This window comes from Telmatherina bonti, assembly GCF_933228915.1.
Source record: "Telmatherina bonti genome assembly, chromosome: 13".
In the NCBI taxonomy this organism is placed as follows: domain Eukaryota; kingdom Metazoa; phylum Chordata; class Actinopteri; order Atheriniformes; family Telmatherinidae; genus Telmatherina; species Telmatherina bonti.
Genome location: NC_136611.1, coordinates 36340804 through 36354028, shown reverse-complemented (window position 1 = coordinate 36354028; position 13225 = coordinate 36340804). Strand labels below are relative to the sequence as shown.

The following is a 13225-nucleotide window of genomic DNA, read 5'->3' as shown; positions in this document are numbered from 1 at the left end:
AATGATGAAGCCGAGGTCCGCTTGCTGCGCCGCAGTGAGTTCGCGGGTTACCGTTGCATTGTGGGAAATGTAGTATTAGTGCGTGCAAAACACCAGCGGGTGGCTACAGCTGCGGGCCGTTTCTAATACTAATCAAATATCATCCCGGGGGCCACAGATAATTCATTCGCGGGCCGGATTCGGCCCGCGGGCCTTGACTTTGACTTATGTGTTGTATGCGCTTTAACCCCCCCGTAATGGAAAACTACGGAAGACCTCTAAACACAAATCCATCTGTGGCAAATGGAGCTCTTAGTTGAGGTCTTATATATTAGGAATATATTAATTCAGCGTATGAGGTTTTTTTCAATTATATTAGGAATATAATTGAAAATGGATTTCATTTGTGTCTTAAAGCGAAGTAAATTCTGTTAACGGGAAGTTGAGGTATAAATAAAGGTTTTTCAGAAAAAATAAACAAACAAAACGTTTAACTCAACGACCATTGGCTGAATTTTACTTCTGATCCCGCCTACGTCCAGTCGTTATTTTCGATTGGACAACAAAGTTCATTGCGTCAGTGTAACGTGCTTTCCGATTGGCTGGGAGGAACTGGCGGCAGGGAGGATCCTGAATTTGAACAGAGAAAGCTTTCAGACCTGAGAAGTTGTCCAGTTATTCAGTCGGAGATTTACAAACTTAAAAAAAAAAAAGTCTTTTCCCTTTTGGGAAACGTGACTGAAACAAAATGGACCATAATCAGGACAGCGAGGAAGTTTCGGAGGTTTCTGAAAGACTGGAGAAGTGAGTAAAGCTGTTTATGTAACGTCTGGCATGAAAAGCGAAACTTTGCATGAGCTAACTAGCTAACGTGTTCCTGGCGAGCTAACCCGATGCTAAAGCTCAGCTGTCAACTCTCCCGTTTTAACCTTGTATTATGTTGAAAAAATCACATTGGTTATGTTGCGGGGCATTTTGACCCACACTGTGTAAATCTACTCACAACATTTTAAAAAATCTAGTTCAACCAATAACAACTTTTTTCAGATTATGTAAACATTTAGAAAAGAGACATTTAATACAATCTTTTAACTACAACACCATATTTAAGAACTATTTTTGTTTTTCTCTCCTCACAAACACTTTAAATTTGCCCCATTTCCTCTGATGTTCTCAGTTTGAACATTTCCAATGTCCTCCAGGTGATGGACAGACAGTAACTGTGTTTTCTGCAGATGCAATTCTTGCAAGTTCTGGTTTATTTTTTCTGACTGTTACATAGTTTTCTCTTTAGAGGTTCATCTCCAAGGCAGTGGGATGTAAAGAAGTTGTCACATGTGATGTTATGCACCTCCAGGTGGCTTTCCAGTGTACACTTACATATTTTATGCATAGCTAGATGTTAAATCACAGGCTATCCATATTGTTAAGCCATACTTGGCAGGATTGTTGGACATGTACTGTTGGAAAGGACAGCACCTCCTGAATGAAACAATGTGCACATCAACAATAACATGCAAAGCAAGATTGTACAACAAGGTAAAATTTCAACCCATTTATCCCGAACATCTGATCGCACCTAGCTTGTCTGTTTCATGTCAATTCGCCCTGGTGTTGCGCTTGTCAATTCAGATGACTTGAGATTTTATGTCAAATGTCTCCAGTATAATTGTTGCTGGAAAGATCTTCATTCCACAGACCTGCAGTACAAGGGTGAGAAAGTTTATCCTCAAGACACACCTGGGTGTCTGTGTAGGAATGTCTATTCTAAAGCATTAAAAACGTAAATAAGCAATCAAAATTAAGTACATTAAAGAGACATTTTTTTACTCTAATGAGCAACTAACCCACACTAAAGTTCTGGGTCAAAATGACCCCCAACATCATGTTTGTATACAAAACTGCACAGATGCTCGACTACACATCAAAGTCTCCACATTTCACTCAATAGTTCATGAGCCCAGAAGAGGAAAAGTCACAAATTTTCATGAAGAAAAAGAAAGGTTAACCAGTAGTTTGTTCATCACAAAAACTGAAATGGGTCTAATTGACCCTTAACATAATATAAAGGTTAACCAACCGTTATGGCCACAGTTTGTTCAGGAAGGTAAAGATGAGTATATTTTTAGTCAGAAGTAACTTTGTGGGAACTGGAAGTAATGAAAAACGTAGGTGTTTGGGTTGTTTCTGGCCTTACTGCAGCTAGTGGGACAGTGTTACCTGGCTGGATGATGGAGCAACATGGAGACATCTTGTTTCAAGTGTTCAGGTGGACAGAGTGAAACTCACGTTGCCCCTGATATACCTCATAAAATAAACTTTTATGACAGACTGAGAATAAAAACATGTACAGTCCTTTGCAGGACTCGGACAATTCTTGACTAAATGAGTACATTTACCAGAGTCATCTGGTCGTATCCAAGCTGGTTTCCAGTATAGTTTGTTTTAATAATTTCTGGTTTGTTTGATGCAATCAGCAGAAGATGTTTGTGGAACTGGACTGTGTTGGAGTCTTCCCTTTCTAACGTCAAGTTTGTTTTGGCAGGTCTTTGTCCATTGATGAGGAGGACAAAATGGCAAAATACAACAGGTATTAAACACAGTTTGTTTGTTTTTTTTGTTTTTTTATTAAAATGTAGAATAATCATGTTATTGCTTGTTTTAATTGCACGCAACTTTAAATGTAAGCGGCGCCATAACTAAAGGACTCACTCAATAACTTAGTGGAGACCTTACCTTTTTTACACAGTAAAAATGATTATATTTATTTCAGATCATGTCCCTCTCCTTTCTATTTTAAAAAAGATGAATCTTAACGAACTTGGCAAAGAGGTTTAAAGCAAATTTAGTCACAGTGAACATGCTTATAATGGATTTCTATCATTTGAAGAAGAGAAAAAAAAAGAAATTGAATGTTAACATCACAAACTCCAGACTAGAATGTCATGATTATAGATTTTCTGAGTGTGATTATTATCATTAATAATCATTTTATTATTATTGCAATTATTCTGCATAAATGACTTTTTCTACATTAAAAATGTGTAAAAGCACACAAGCATGTTTATAAAAGTCTTTAGATGCCAACATAAAATAATCTAGAGACAAAGTAAACTAAATGTGACTCTCCTCTGCTACGCAGAATAAATAAATCTTGCTTATTAAGTCTGGATTTCTCTGGAGAACAAGTGTAAAGGCTACAGAACTTCTACCTGGTCCTGTACCTGGGTTAGGGGGGCTTCTTTCTGGAAAAGCCATCATAAAACTATTTTTGAACATTACTTTAGAAAGCAGGAAAACATCTAGCTATCTCTGACTTCCAACATGTGATGGTGGCAACCTGAACTTCTGCTCTCCTCACGTTTTCAGTTAATTGATTAGTCTGAAGAAAAAGTTGATTTTGTTAAGTTTTTCCCCAAAAATTGCCGTTAAGACTGACGTTTTCAAAAGTAAACAGTAAATGTTCTCTTTTGTCTGTCCAGATACTGAACTTGAGCTTTATTTGCTTTACTGCTTCAGCAGAAGCAGGAACTGTTCTCATTTTCCACAACAAACACGAGTTTCTGGTCTAAACTGGACTTTATTCTAAAGCTGAACCAACAAGCCACTAACTTTTTGTCCTGATCTTGTTCAGGTTGATTGCAGATGCTAAAGATGTCGCCAAAGAGGGGAATATTCAGAAAGCCTTGAAGCTTTTCAAATTAGCATACAACATCCACCAGACTCCAAAATTACAGAGCAGGATAAAGAAAATTGAAGAACTCCTGGCTCAGAATGATGAGGACGATGAAGATGATGAGTTTGTCAATGTGAATAACAGCGGCTTAATGCTGTTTAGAGAACTGCACGACAAACTGTACGACTATCAGAGAGATGGAGTCTCCTTTCTCTACGGTCTCTACAGAGATGCTCGTAAAGGGGGGATTCTTGCTGACGACATGGGGTTGGGCAAAACCATCCAAGTTATATCCTTTCTCTCTGGCATGTATGACAACGAGCTGATAAAACATACGTTGCTTATAATGCCAACATCCCTCATCACAAACTGGACCAAGGAGTTCGCCAAGTGGACTCCTGGCATGAGGGTGAAGGAGTTTCATGGCACCAGCAAGGCAGAAAGGAGCAGGAATTTAGAGAAAGTTCAGAGAAGAAGTGGCGTCATCATCACCACGTACACCATGCTGATGAACAACTGGCAGCAGTTGTCCTCATACCAGGGCAAGGAGTTCTGCTGGGATTACGTAATCCTGGATGAGGCACACAAAATCAAAAACACGTCGACTAAAACGGCTAAAAGCGCCTACGCCATCCCTTCAAGGAACAGAATCCTGCTGACAGGAACTCCGGTCCAGAACAACCTGAGGGAAATGTGGACTCTGTTTGACTTTGCTTGCCAAGGTGCTCTCCTGGGGACAGCAAAGACTTTCAAAGCAGAGTATGAGAACCCCATCACCCGGGCCAGGGAGAAGGATGCCACCCCAGGAGAAAAGGCTCTTGGGTCACGGATGTCTGAAAACCTCATGACGTTAATAAAGCCCTACTTCCTTCGTAGGACTAAATCAGAAGTGCAGAAAAAGAAGTTGGCAGGCAGAGAGGAACACTCGGATAACAAGGACATTAAGGTCCAGAGTGACCCAGCAGACTCGAGGGCTGTTATGCCCAAGCTGACACGAAAGAACGATCTGATTGTCTGGACTTACCTGAGCAGCATTCAGGAGGACATTTACAGGCAGTTCATTGGCTTGGACCACATCAAAGAGCTGCTCCTGACCACCAGGTCACCTCTTGCTGAATTGAGCATCCTGAAAAAGTTGTGCGACCACCCAAGACTTCTTTCTGCCGGGGCCATAGCAAAGTTAGGCTTGGAGGAAAATGGAACATCAGACTCGCAGAGTGAGACCACCGAGTCCGACACGAACAGCATCGCTAACGTTCCCGATGACGCCTTGATATCAGAGTCAGGAAAACTGGTCTTTCTGCTGGCGCTCCTGGAAAGGCTCAGAGAGGAAGGCCACCGCACACTCGTCTTCGCTCATTACAGGAAGGTACTGGACATCCTCCAGCGTATCCTCGGCAACAGAGGCTTTAAAGTGTTGAGACTGGATGGAACAGTAACACAGATTACTGAGCGAGAGAGGCTCATCTCTCTCTTTCAGAAGGATAAACGTTACTCCGTCTTCCTCCTCACCACTCAGGTCGGTGGTGTGGGCATCACCTTGACGGCTGCAAACAGAGTAGTCATCTACGATCCCAGCTGGAACCCGGCAACAGATGCCCAGGCTGTTGACAGGGCGTACCGCATTGGACAGACTGAAAACGTCATCATCTACCGACTGATCACCTGCGGCACAGTGGAGGAGAAGATCTACAGGAGACAGGTCTTCAAAGACTCCCTCATCAGACAGAACACAGGAGACAAGAAGAACCCGTTTCGCTACTTCAGCAGGCAAGAACTGAGGGAACTCTTCACCCTGGAGGACACAAGGTCCTCATCCACACAGCTGCAGCTGCAAGCGATGCACTCCAGACACCGACGGACCGACCCAGAACTGGATGAACACATCGCCCACCTCCACACCATGGACATGTTTGGGATCTCCGATCATGACCTCATGTTCTCCCTGGACGTCAACCATGACGAGGCCCTTGAAAACCAGGAGGAGCACCACTACATCGAGGGGCGGGTCCAAAAGGCTCAGGAACGGATGAAGGCCGAGTCCGAGCTGCAGGTGGGTCAAACCCAAAGTGTCGAGTTGCGTATATAGAGCTGATAATATCTGTATGAAATATAATCAATCAATCAATCAAATCAAAGATATTTTATTCAACCCTGAGGGGAAATTCAAGGTTCAAGCTAGCTCGTCCAAGGTTTGTCATACAGACCTGTAACATTAATAACAAAAGAATAATACAAAACCAAGCTTAAGCTCAGGCCATGCAGCCAGTTTTACCGGCGCCGCCTTATAACAGGTAAGAACAGAGATACATTAGGATCATGGGGGATTGAGGGAAAAAAAGGTCATGTAACTCCGGGCCACGCCACTAGATGACGCAGTCCGAAGAGACAGAGAAAAAAACCTCATACGCTGAAGCACAAACTCAGACAGAGACACAAAAGTCCAGGAAGGTGGTGAATCAGGTGGGAAGGGACCGGGGGTGAATGAGGAGGGGGACAGAGCATCTATGAACATCTCTTCTTCCATTCTCAGGGGGGGGGTTGCGTCGGCCCAAGCCCTCTGGGAAGCTGAATCCAGATATGATTGTTGTTTGGGTTCCAGGCGAGGAAAACAGTTTGCCCTCATCCTTGAGTCCATAGCAGGTCTCAGGCAGGCAGCTCCAAACAGCCGAATGGGGGGGTCAATTTCCACCGATCCTAGCAGACATCTTCTCCATGTTGTTGTTGATTCTGCGGACCAGCTCTGGGAGCACGGCCAAATGACCAGTATGGGCCAGACTGGTATCCTGTTTACGGTCGAGTCCGGTCAACACAAGAGTCTGTGCACTGCTAGCCCGGCACATACCATTACAGAATTCAGGCAGCCTGCCAGTTGTTGCCAGAATCTCACAGTTCTTGAGGTAGATCAGAACTCCACCAGCGCCAATCAGTAGAATCCCGATCACCAATAATCCAAAGATGTAAACATCCTCCACGTCCTCAGAGGACAGAACCGCCAGACACATCGGTCTCCATCTGGCCCATGAGTCCTGAACGTATCCAGCCGGAAGCGTCCCCTCAGCACATGCGGGTTCCCGATCTTCAGGTTTAGAAAATTTGATTAATTGCGTTGAGAGACCAGCTGATCAGATCCATGATGTAAATTTGAGTAAAGACTAAAGAGATGTAAAAAGAGGCTCTGAGTCAGACAGGACAAAGTCGCAGGCCAGAGTGGGAGGGAGGGGAGGAAACAGGAGCGCAGATAGAAGCGTCCGCCTTCGCTGAGAGCAGGAGTGCAAATGAGTAACACACCTGGCCCAAGTCAATAGATATATGGCAGCTTTGTAAGTCTGATGTTTTGGCAGCGGCCAGATGGGGGGCGGAGATCTGAGGACTGGAGTGGGGTTGGACAATAATTTCACAGTGGCGTAGTGGCTTCACAGCCAACTCGCTGGTTCGAGCCTCGGTTCGGAGGGAGGCTTGAACAGTGGCCTTTCTGTGTGGCGTTTCCATGTTCTCTCAAAGTACTTCCTCCCACATCCATGTCAGGTTAGTAGTTTACTCTAAATTGTACCCAGGAGTGAGTGAGTGAACAGTTGTGTGTCTCTCTGTGATGGACTGACGACATGTCCAGGATTTACCCCTGCTTCTCGCCCAATGTCCGCTCTGATATGCTCCAGCTTCCCCGCGACCCTGAAATGGTGAAATGACTGACTGAATGTTCGATGGATGTGTGGTGCGATAGAACAGAAATAAGTTGGTTAAAAAGATCAACGAGAAAACTCAAGCTATGGTAAATGAAGGGAATTATCATATAGCTTAACGCTGCAGTCATTACCTCCTCTCAACCAATCACAAACACAGACCCAGGCATGCTGTCAGCAAGCCCCTCCACACTCGAACCACAACAGAAAGTGTGTGTATTGCAAAAGATGTGGCAGCAAGAAGAGTTGGGGTGTTGGACTGGATCATTTTTACAGGGCATTGACATGCAGACATGGACGATTCTGCAGCAACACAACATAATAAATTAAAATAATGTTGTGTATGCTGTTGCAGCTTGCATTTGTTGGGTGATCCAGCCTGCTGCAACAGCTCGCCTGATAAGTAGGTTATGTAAGAAAGATACGAAGCGGAATCAGTTTTGAAACCTTTTATTTAGTACAACGGTAAAACTAAGCAGATATATGTAAAATAAATCATTATTTTACTGGAGATACATTCGTTGGGTACAGTTAATAATAATAATTCTGAATTAACGCATTCTCCCACGAGTTTACATGAAAATAATAATTCCAAATGAATGTTTACATGAAACTTGTCCTGACTTAATTCCTCTTTAGAGCGGCGGGTTGGGAAGGGTTCTGATTAGACAGAGGGTGCACGTGACGTATGACGTATACCGGAAATAAACAAAGTTGACCCCCTGCTTCTCGTCGTTTCAGTCGTAACTTGTAAAAACTACATAAGTACCAGTTTCACCGCTATTTTTATTATAAATGTGAAGTAGCAGCTCAACACGAGCATACTACTTCACTTTCTGCAGTAACTGAGAAATTAAATGAAAAATACTTCATTAATCTCAAAGGGAAACTCAATATTATAGTATATAATAATAACTAGAGGAGGTGTTGTTCCGGAGGCTGATGGCTGCTGGCAGGAATGATCTTCTGTATCTTTCAGTCTTACATCGGACCTGAAGAAGCCTCTCACTGAACACACTTTGTTGTTTCATCACTGTGTTGTGGAGAGGGTGTGAAGAATCCTCCATCATCTTCATCAGCTTGTGCAGCATTCTTCTTTGGACAATCAGCTCCAGCGGCTCCAGAGTTACTCCAAGCACAGAAGCAGCTTTCTGGATCAGTTTGTTGATTCTCTTCAAGTCTCTGGTTCTGATGCTACTACCCCAGCAGATGCTGCAAAGCTGACTGCACTCTCCACAACAGACTTATAGAAGATATGCAACATCTTGGTGCAGACGTTAAACCATCTCAGCTTCCTTAAGAAGTACAGTCTGCTCTGACCTTTCTTGTAGATGTAGTCAGTGTTGCATTTCCAGTCCAGTTTGTTGTCCAGCTGAACTCCAAGATACTTGTATTCCTCCACCACCTCCACCTCCTCTCCCAGGATGGAAACAGTGCTTTGTTTATTCTTCTTCCTCCTGAAGTCAACAATCATCTCTTTTGTTTTGCTGCTATTTAATATGAGATGATTGTCACCGCACCATTTAACAAACTGACTGACCAGTTCTCTGTACTCTGCTTCTTGTCCATCCCTGATACACCCCACAACTGCAGAGTCATCAGAGTATTTCTGCAGATGACAGGACTCAGAGTTGTACTGGAAGTCTGAGGTGTACAGAGTGAAGAGGAATGGCCAGAGTACAGTTCCTTGTGGTGCACCAGTGCTGCTGACCTCCATCTCAGACACACAACCTTTCAGTCTCACAAACTGGGGTCTGTTTGTGAGGTAGTCATAGATCCAGGTGGTTGTGGAGGTATCCACCTGGAAGCACATAATACTGCACTCTCTGTATTCTTTCTGAGACCTTGTTAGCATCTCGAGCTCATCCATTTTGTTAGCTAGCGATCTCACATTACCAATGAGGACGGTTGGTAGAAATGGTTTAAATCTCCATCACTTTCTCCTCTGTCTCACTCCTGCTCTGCATTCTCTTCTCTTTTTCAACTCCATCGGGGTTTGACGTGTTGTTTCACTGATAATCCTGATTTGGGAGAGTTTAATCAGTTGATTTCGATTGTAAACAAGTCTTTCCTTGCCATGGAGACTTATCATAGCAAGTCTTGAAAGAGCAAAAATATGCAGAAAAATCTTCCTTGCAGCACACCCTCTGAACCGGCATGGAATCCTCAGAAAACAAAGACCTAATTTGAGCTAATATCTATGTGAGAAGAGTTTGTACTTTAAAAGATCAAGATAGCAAGTCAGAGCTACTATAATTTGCTGCCATCAGACGGTGCAATCTAGAATGGAAATATACACTTTTTATACAGAAATATACAGAATGAAAATGTAAGAAGAAGACTATCTTCTTTATTGAACTTATTTTAGCTTTTTATTTAAACATTTATTTTTTATTAGGAGTGGGATGTCTAAATTAGGAATAATTAATTACAGAAACATTTAGCAGGTTAAAAAAAATAATGCACTTAATTGCGGAACTTTTGTAAGAGCACAGTTTCCTGATATGCCAATTACACAGGTGCACACAGTACCTCTGCTACTAGCTTAGCCATATAGACGCCACATTTAGCTTTGTTATGTGAATATATGAATATATAATATATACATACTGAAAATCCAGGTGTTGAGTTCATTCTTCTGTGAGACATCTGTGTTTTTTCTTCTGTGCAGACGCAGCTGGCAGAGAGCATGGCGTCCAGCACTGAACCCGCCTGGCTGAGACAACCAGCAGAAACAGGCAGCAGAGAGAGGAAACCAGGACATCTGAAGACAAGTCCGTCACATCTCCCTGTTGACAACTTGTCACCTGTTGTGGTGGATTTGGACCAGTCTAGTTCTGGAGAGAACATCCAGCAGAACCAGAGTCAGAGTTTTATAGATCTGACTGCTGAGTCGTCCCTTCAGCAGGACGCAGAGTCTGCTGATGTCCCTGCTGGAGGACTGCTGGACAAATCTGAGACGTCTCAGGTTGCTGAGTGTTCAGGACATGAAGACAGTCTGCTTCACGTTACAGCAGGAGACAACATGGAGAGGCTAAACGGAAGCTCCCACCATGAAATGGACCTGAATCTGGTCCCACCATCTGAGGACAGAAGACTTTCTGTCCTGCAGCAGTCCAGCGGGAGCTGCAGAACAGAAACCTCTAGAAGGAACTCTGAGCTGGACTCCTTACATGGAGACTTCAACTTACAGCTGGAGGACAGCAGAGAAGATGCTGAGGAGGACGCAGAGACTGAGGAAGAGGAGCAGAAGCTGCTGTCTCAGCTTCAGATGAAGAGCAGCTTTGACGTCAGCAAGTCTCTGTCAGAGAGTCTGTGCAGACAAACCATCAACGGCTGGCGGGCCGCAGACACGGACCAGTCCATGAACGAATCCGTGGTGGTCACCAGGAAGAAGAGAGCTGCAGTGATTTATGACAGTGAGGAAGAGGAGGAGGAGCTGAAGAGTCAACTCAACAACTCCTTCCAGGTGCTCGGAGCCTCCACACCTAAATCAGCAGCTTCTGGTTCCCCTCATCAGCGGTCCAGAAGGAGTCTGGGAGCAAATGCTTCTGTGGGCTCCCGCCGATCCATCGTCCTGTCCGTCATGGACGACCTGGAGGAGGAGGAGGAGACGGGGAGCCGCACGGAGACCGAGGAGGAGGAGGAGCAGGACATGGGGATAAACAAGGAGGCTGAGGAGGAGGAGGAGGAGCAGGACATGGGGATCAACAAGGAGGCTGAGGAGGAGGAGGAGGACATGGGGATCAACAAGGAGGCTGAGGAGGAGGAGACGGACACGGGAAGCAACAAGGAGACTGAGGAGGAGGAGGAGGAGGACATGGGGATCAACAAGGAGGTTGAGGAGGAGGAGGAGGACATGGGAAGCAACAAGGAGACCGAGGAGACTGAGGAGGAGGAGGAGGAGGACATGGGAAGCAACAAGGAGACCGAGGAGGAGGAGGAGGACATGGGAAGCAACAAGGAGACTGAGGAGGAGGAGGAGGAGGACATGGGAAGCAACAAGGAGACCGAGGAGGAGGAGGAGGAGGAGGAGGAGGACATGGGAAGCAACAAGGAGACTGAGGAGGAGGAGGAGCAGAACATGAGCGTCAGCCTGGAGGAGTGGAGCGGCGACCCGGAGCTGGCTCCTGGGGAGCGGGTGGAGCCGTGCACCGTGGCGGCCGGCGTGGAGCTGAGCGCCGACGGCTACGAGTCTCTGGTCAGCAGAGGCAAAGCGTGCTACAACCAGGCCAAGCTGGACCAGGCCCTGGACCTGTTCCTGAGAGCCATCGACATCAGACCAGGAGATCCTGAAGTTCAGTTCATGACCATCCAGCTGTACCGGCAGCTGAGTCACAGACCGTGACCAGTTCCCACGCCGCTCCGACGCCACCTCGCTGCTCCGTCTGGGGTGAACGACGTTAAACCGTAAATCTGTGTTCGGCATGAAGTTGGTTGTAAACTGGTCCACATTCCCTCTGGTTGATAAATCTGCAGTTTCTGTACATTAATCTTTCCAGCATCCTCCCAGCTGCTGTCTGACTGTTCAGTGTGGGACCAGAACAGATTTCATTCAAATGAGCCGCTTGTCTGCCAGGAAGCTCATGTTCATGGTTTACTGTGTATTTAACTATTAACATGTTTAATCCTTAAAACACCTGAATTTATTGACTTTTATGTAAAAAAAATTAGGTTTTAAGTAAAGAATAAAGACTATAAATACAAACACACAAGCCGTCTGCTACTTGAATGCTAGAAATTACGAGTCCACTGGAATGCACCATATTAAACCAGATGATGTAGCGGTGTACGATCAGATAAAAGTAGAAATGTATAAATATATTATCGATGGGTCTCAATTTAAAAAATGTAATGAATTAATCACAGGCTTTGTAATGAAGTATTGCTTAATCACAAAGCAAAGTTTTCCCTAAAAAGTCATCAGAACATAGCTGTTGGTTGTAACCTGATGAGATGAAATATTCTAAACATCGTCATGATTTCACACCAACCCTGTTGGAGCTAAACGGACCTGGAAACAAGTCAAAACAAGAAAAGCAAACTTCACATTTTATTTACAAGGTTTTCTTTCTTTACAGGATGTATCTGTCCATGAAAACTTTCTCTTCTAAGCCCTTCCTCCTAAATAAATAAATATTATTCATTTTCTGCATCTTCATAAGTTTTATCAGCCTTCAATTTCCTGTCCTTTTCTTGGTGTCTACATCAGGCACCTGAACGCATCACAGCTTTCCACCAAAGCGTTTCTTTTCAGGCAGGGCGTTTGATTCTGTGTCAGAATCTCCCGGAAGGTTCAGGGGGGGGGCGGAGACCCTCAGAGGGAGACGTTAGATTTAAATCACTGCACTGCGGTTAGCTGCGCCTGCGCAGTTCTAACTTTTTTTTTTTCAGTTTGGGATTAGTTTAGTGACGTGATTAAAAAATAAAATGACTTCCGGTGTAAACGTCCTGATGTCAAAATAAAACCTAATCCCGTTTTTACTACAGTTCTGTGGTGAAACAAAAACAGACTGCACACAGATGCTTTTATTTTGTTTTTAAATGGAAAACAAAGACACCAGGTTATATAAAATACATTTTCTTTAGATATTAAAGGTATGAACCACCAACACACACATACAACAATGTAATCACTTCAAACACACATTAGGCTACAGTAAAACAGATGATCACAGACAGATAGTTAGAGGTGGGACACGGTAAATAGGATGAATTGATTACAAAAGATTAACATGTTAAAAAGGATAACCGGTACAGTCTGATACATACGTCACAGCTCAGCTAAGTTACCAAACTTTGGTGCTAAATTTAGCTAATTTCAGACCCCTTTAGCACCATTATTCCCAGAAAAAGCAACTTTCACCAAGTCTAGCAACTGTTTTTG

At 44.1% G+C, this 13225-nt stretch overlaps 1 protein-coding gene across 1 annotated transcript; it reads left to right on the top strand.

Moving 5' to 3' along the window:
- Positions 1 to 3635: 3635 nt before the first annotated feature.
- On the top strand, positions 3636 to 11686 carry ercc6l (excision repair cross-complementation group 6-like; the record flags this gene model as incomplete). The annotated part of the gene is made up of 2 exons (XM_079251747.1): positions 3636 to 5708; positions 10010 to 11686. Exons 1-2 carry the CDS (start codon positions 3807 to 3809, stop codon positions 11684 to 11686), a joined length of 3579 nt encoding a protein of 1192 aa, XP_079107873.1. The 5' UTR covers positions 3636 to 3806.
- Between the last annotated feature and the right edge of the window lie 1539 nt (positions 11687 to 13225).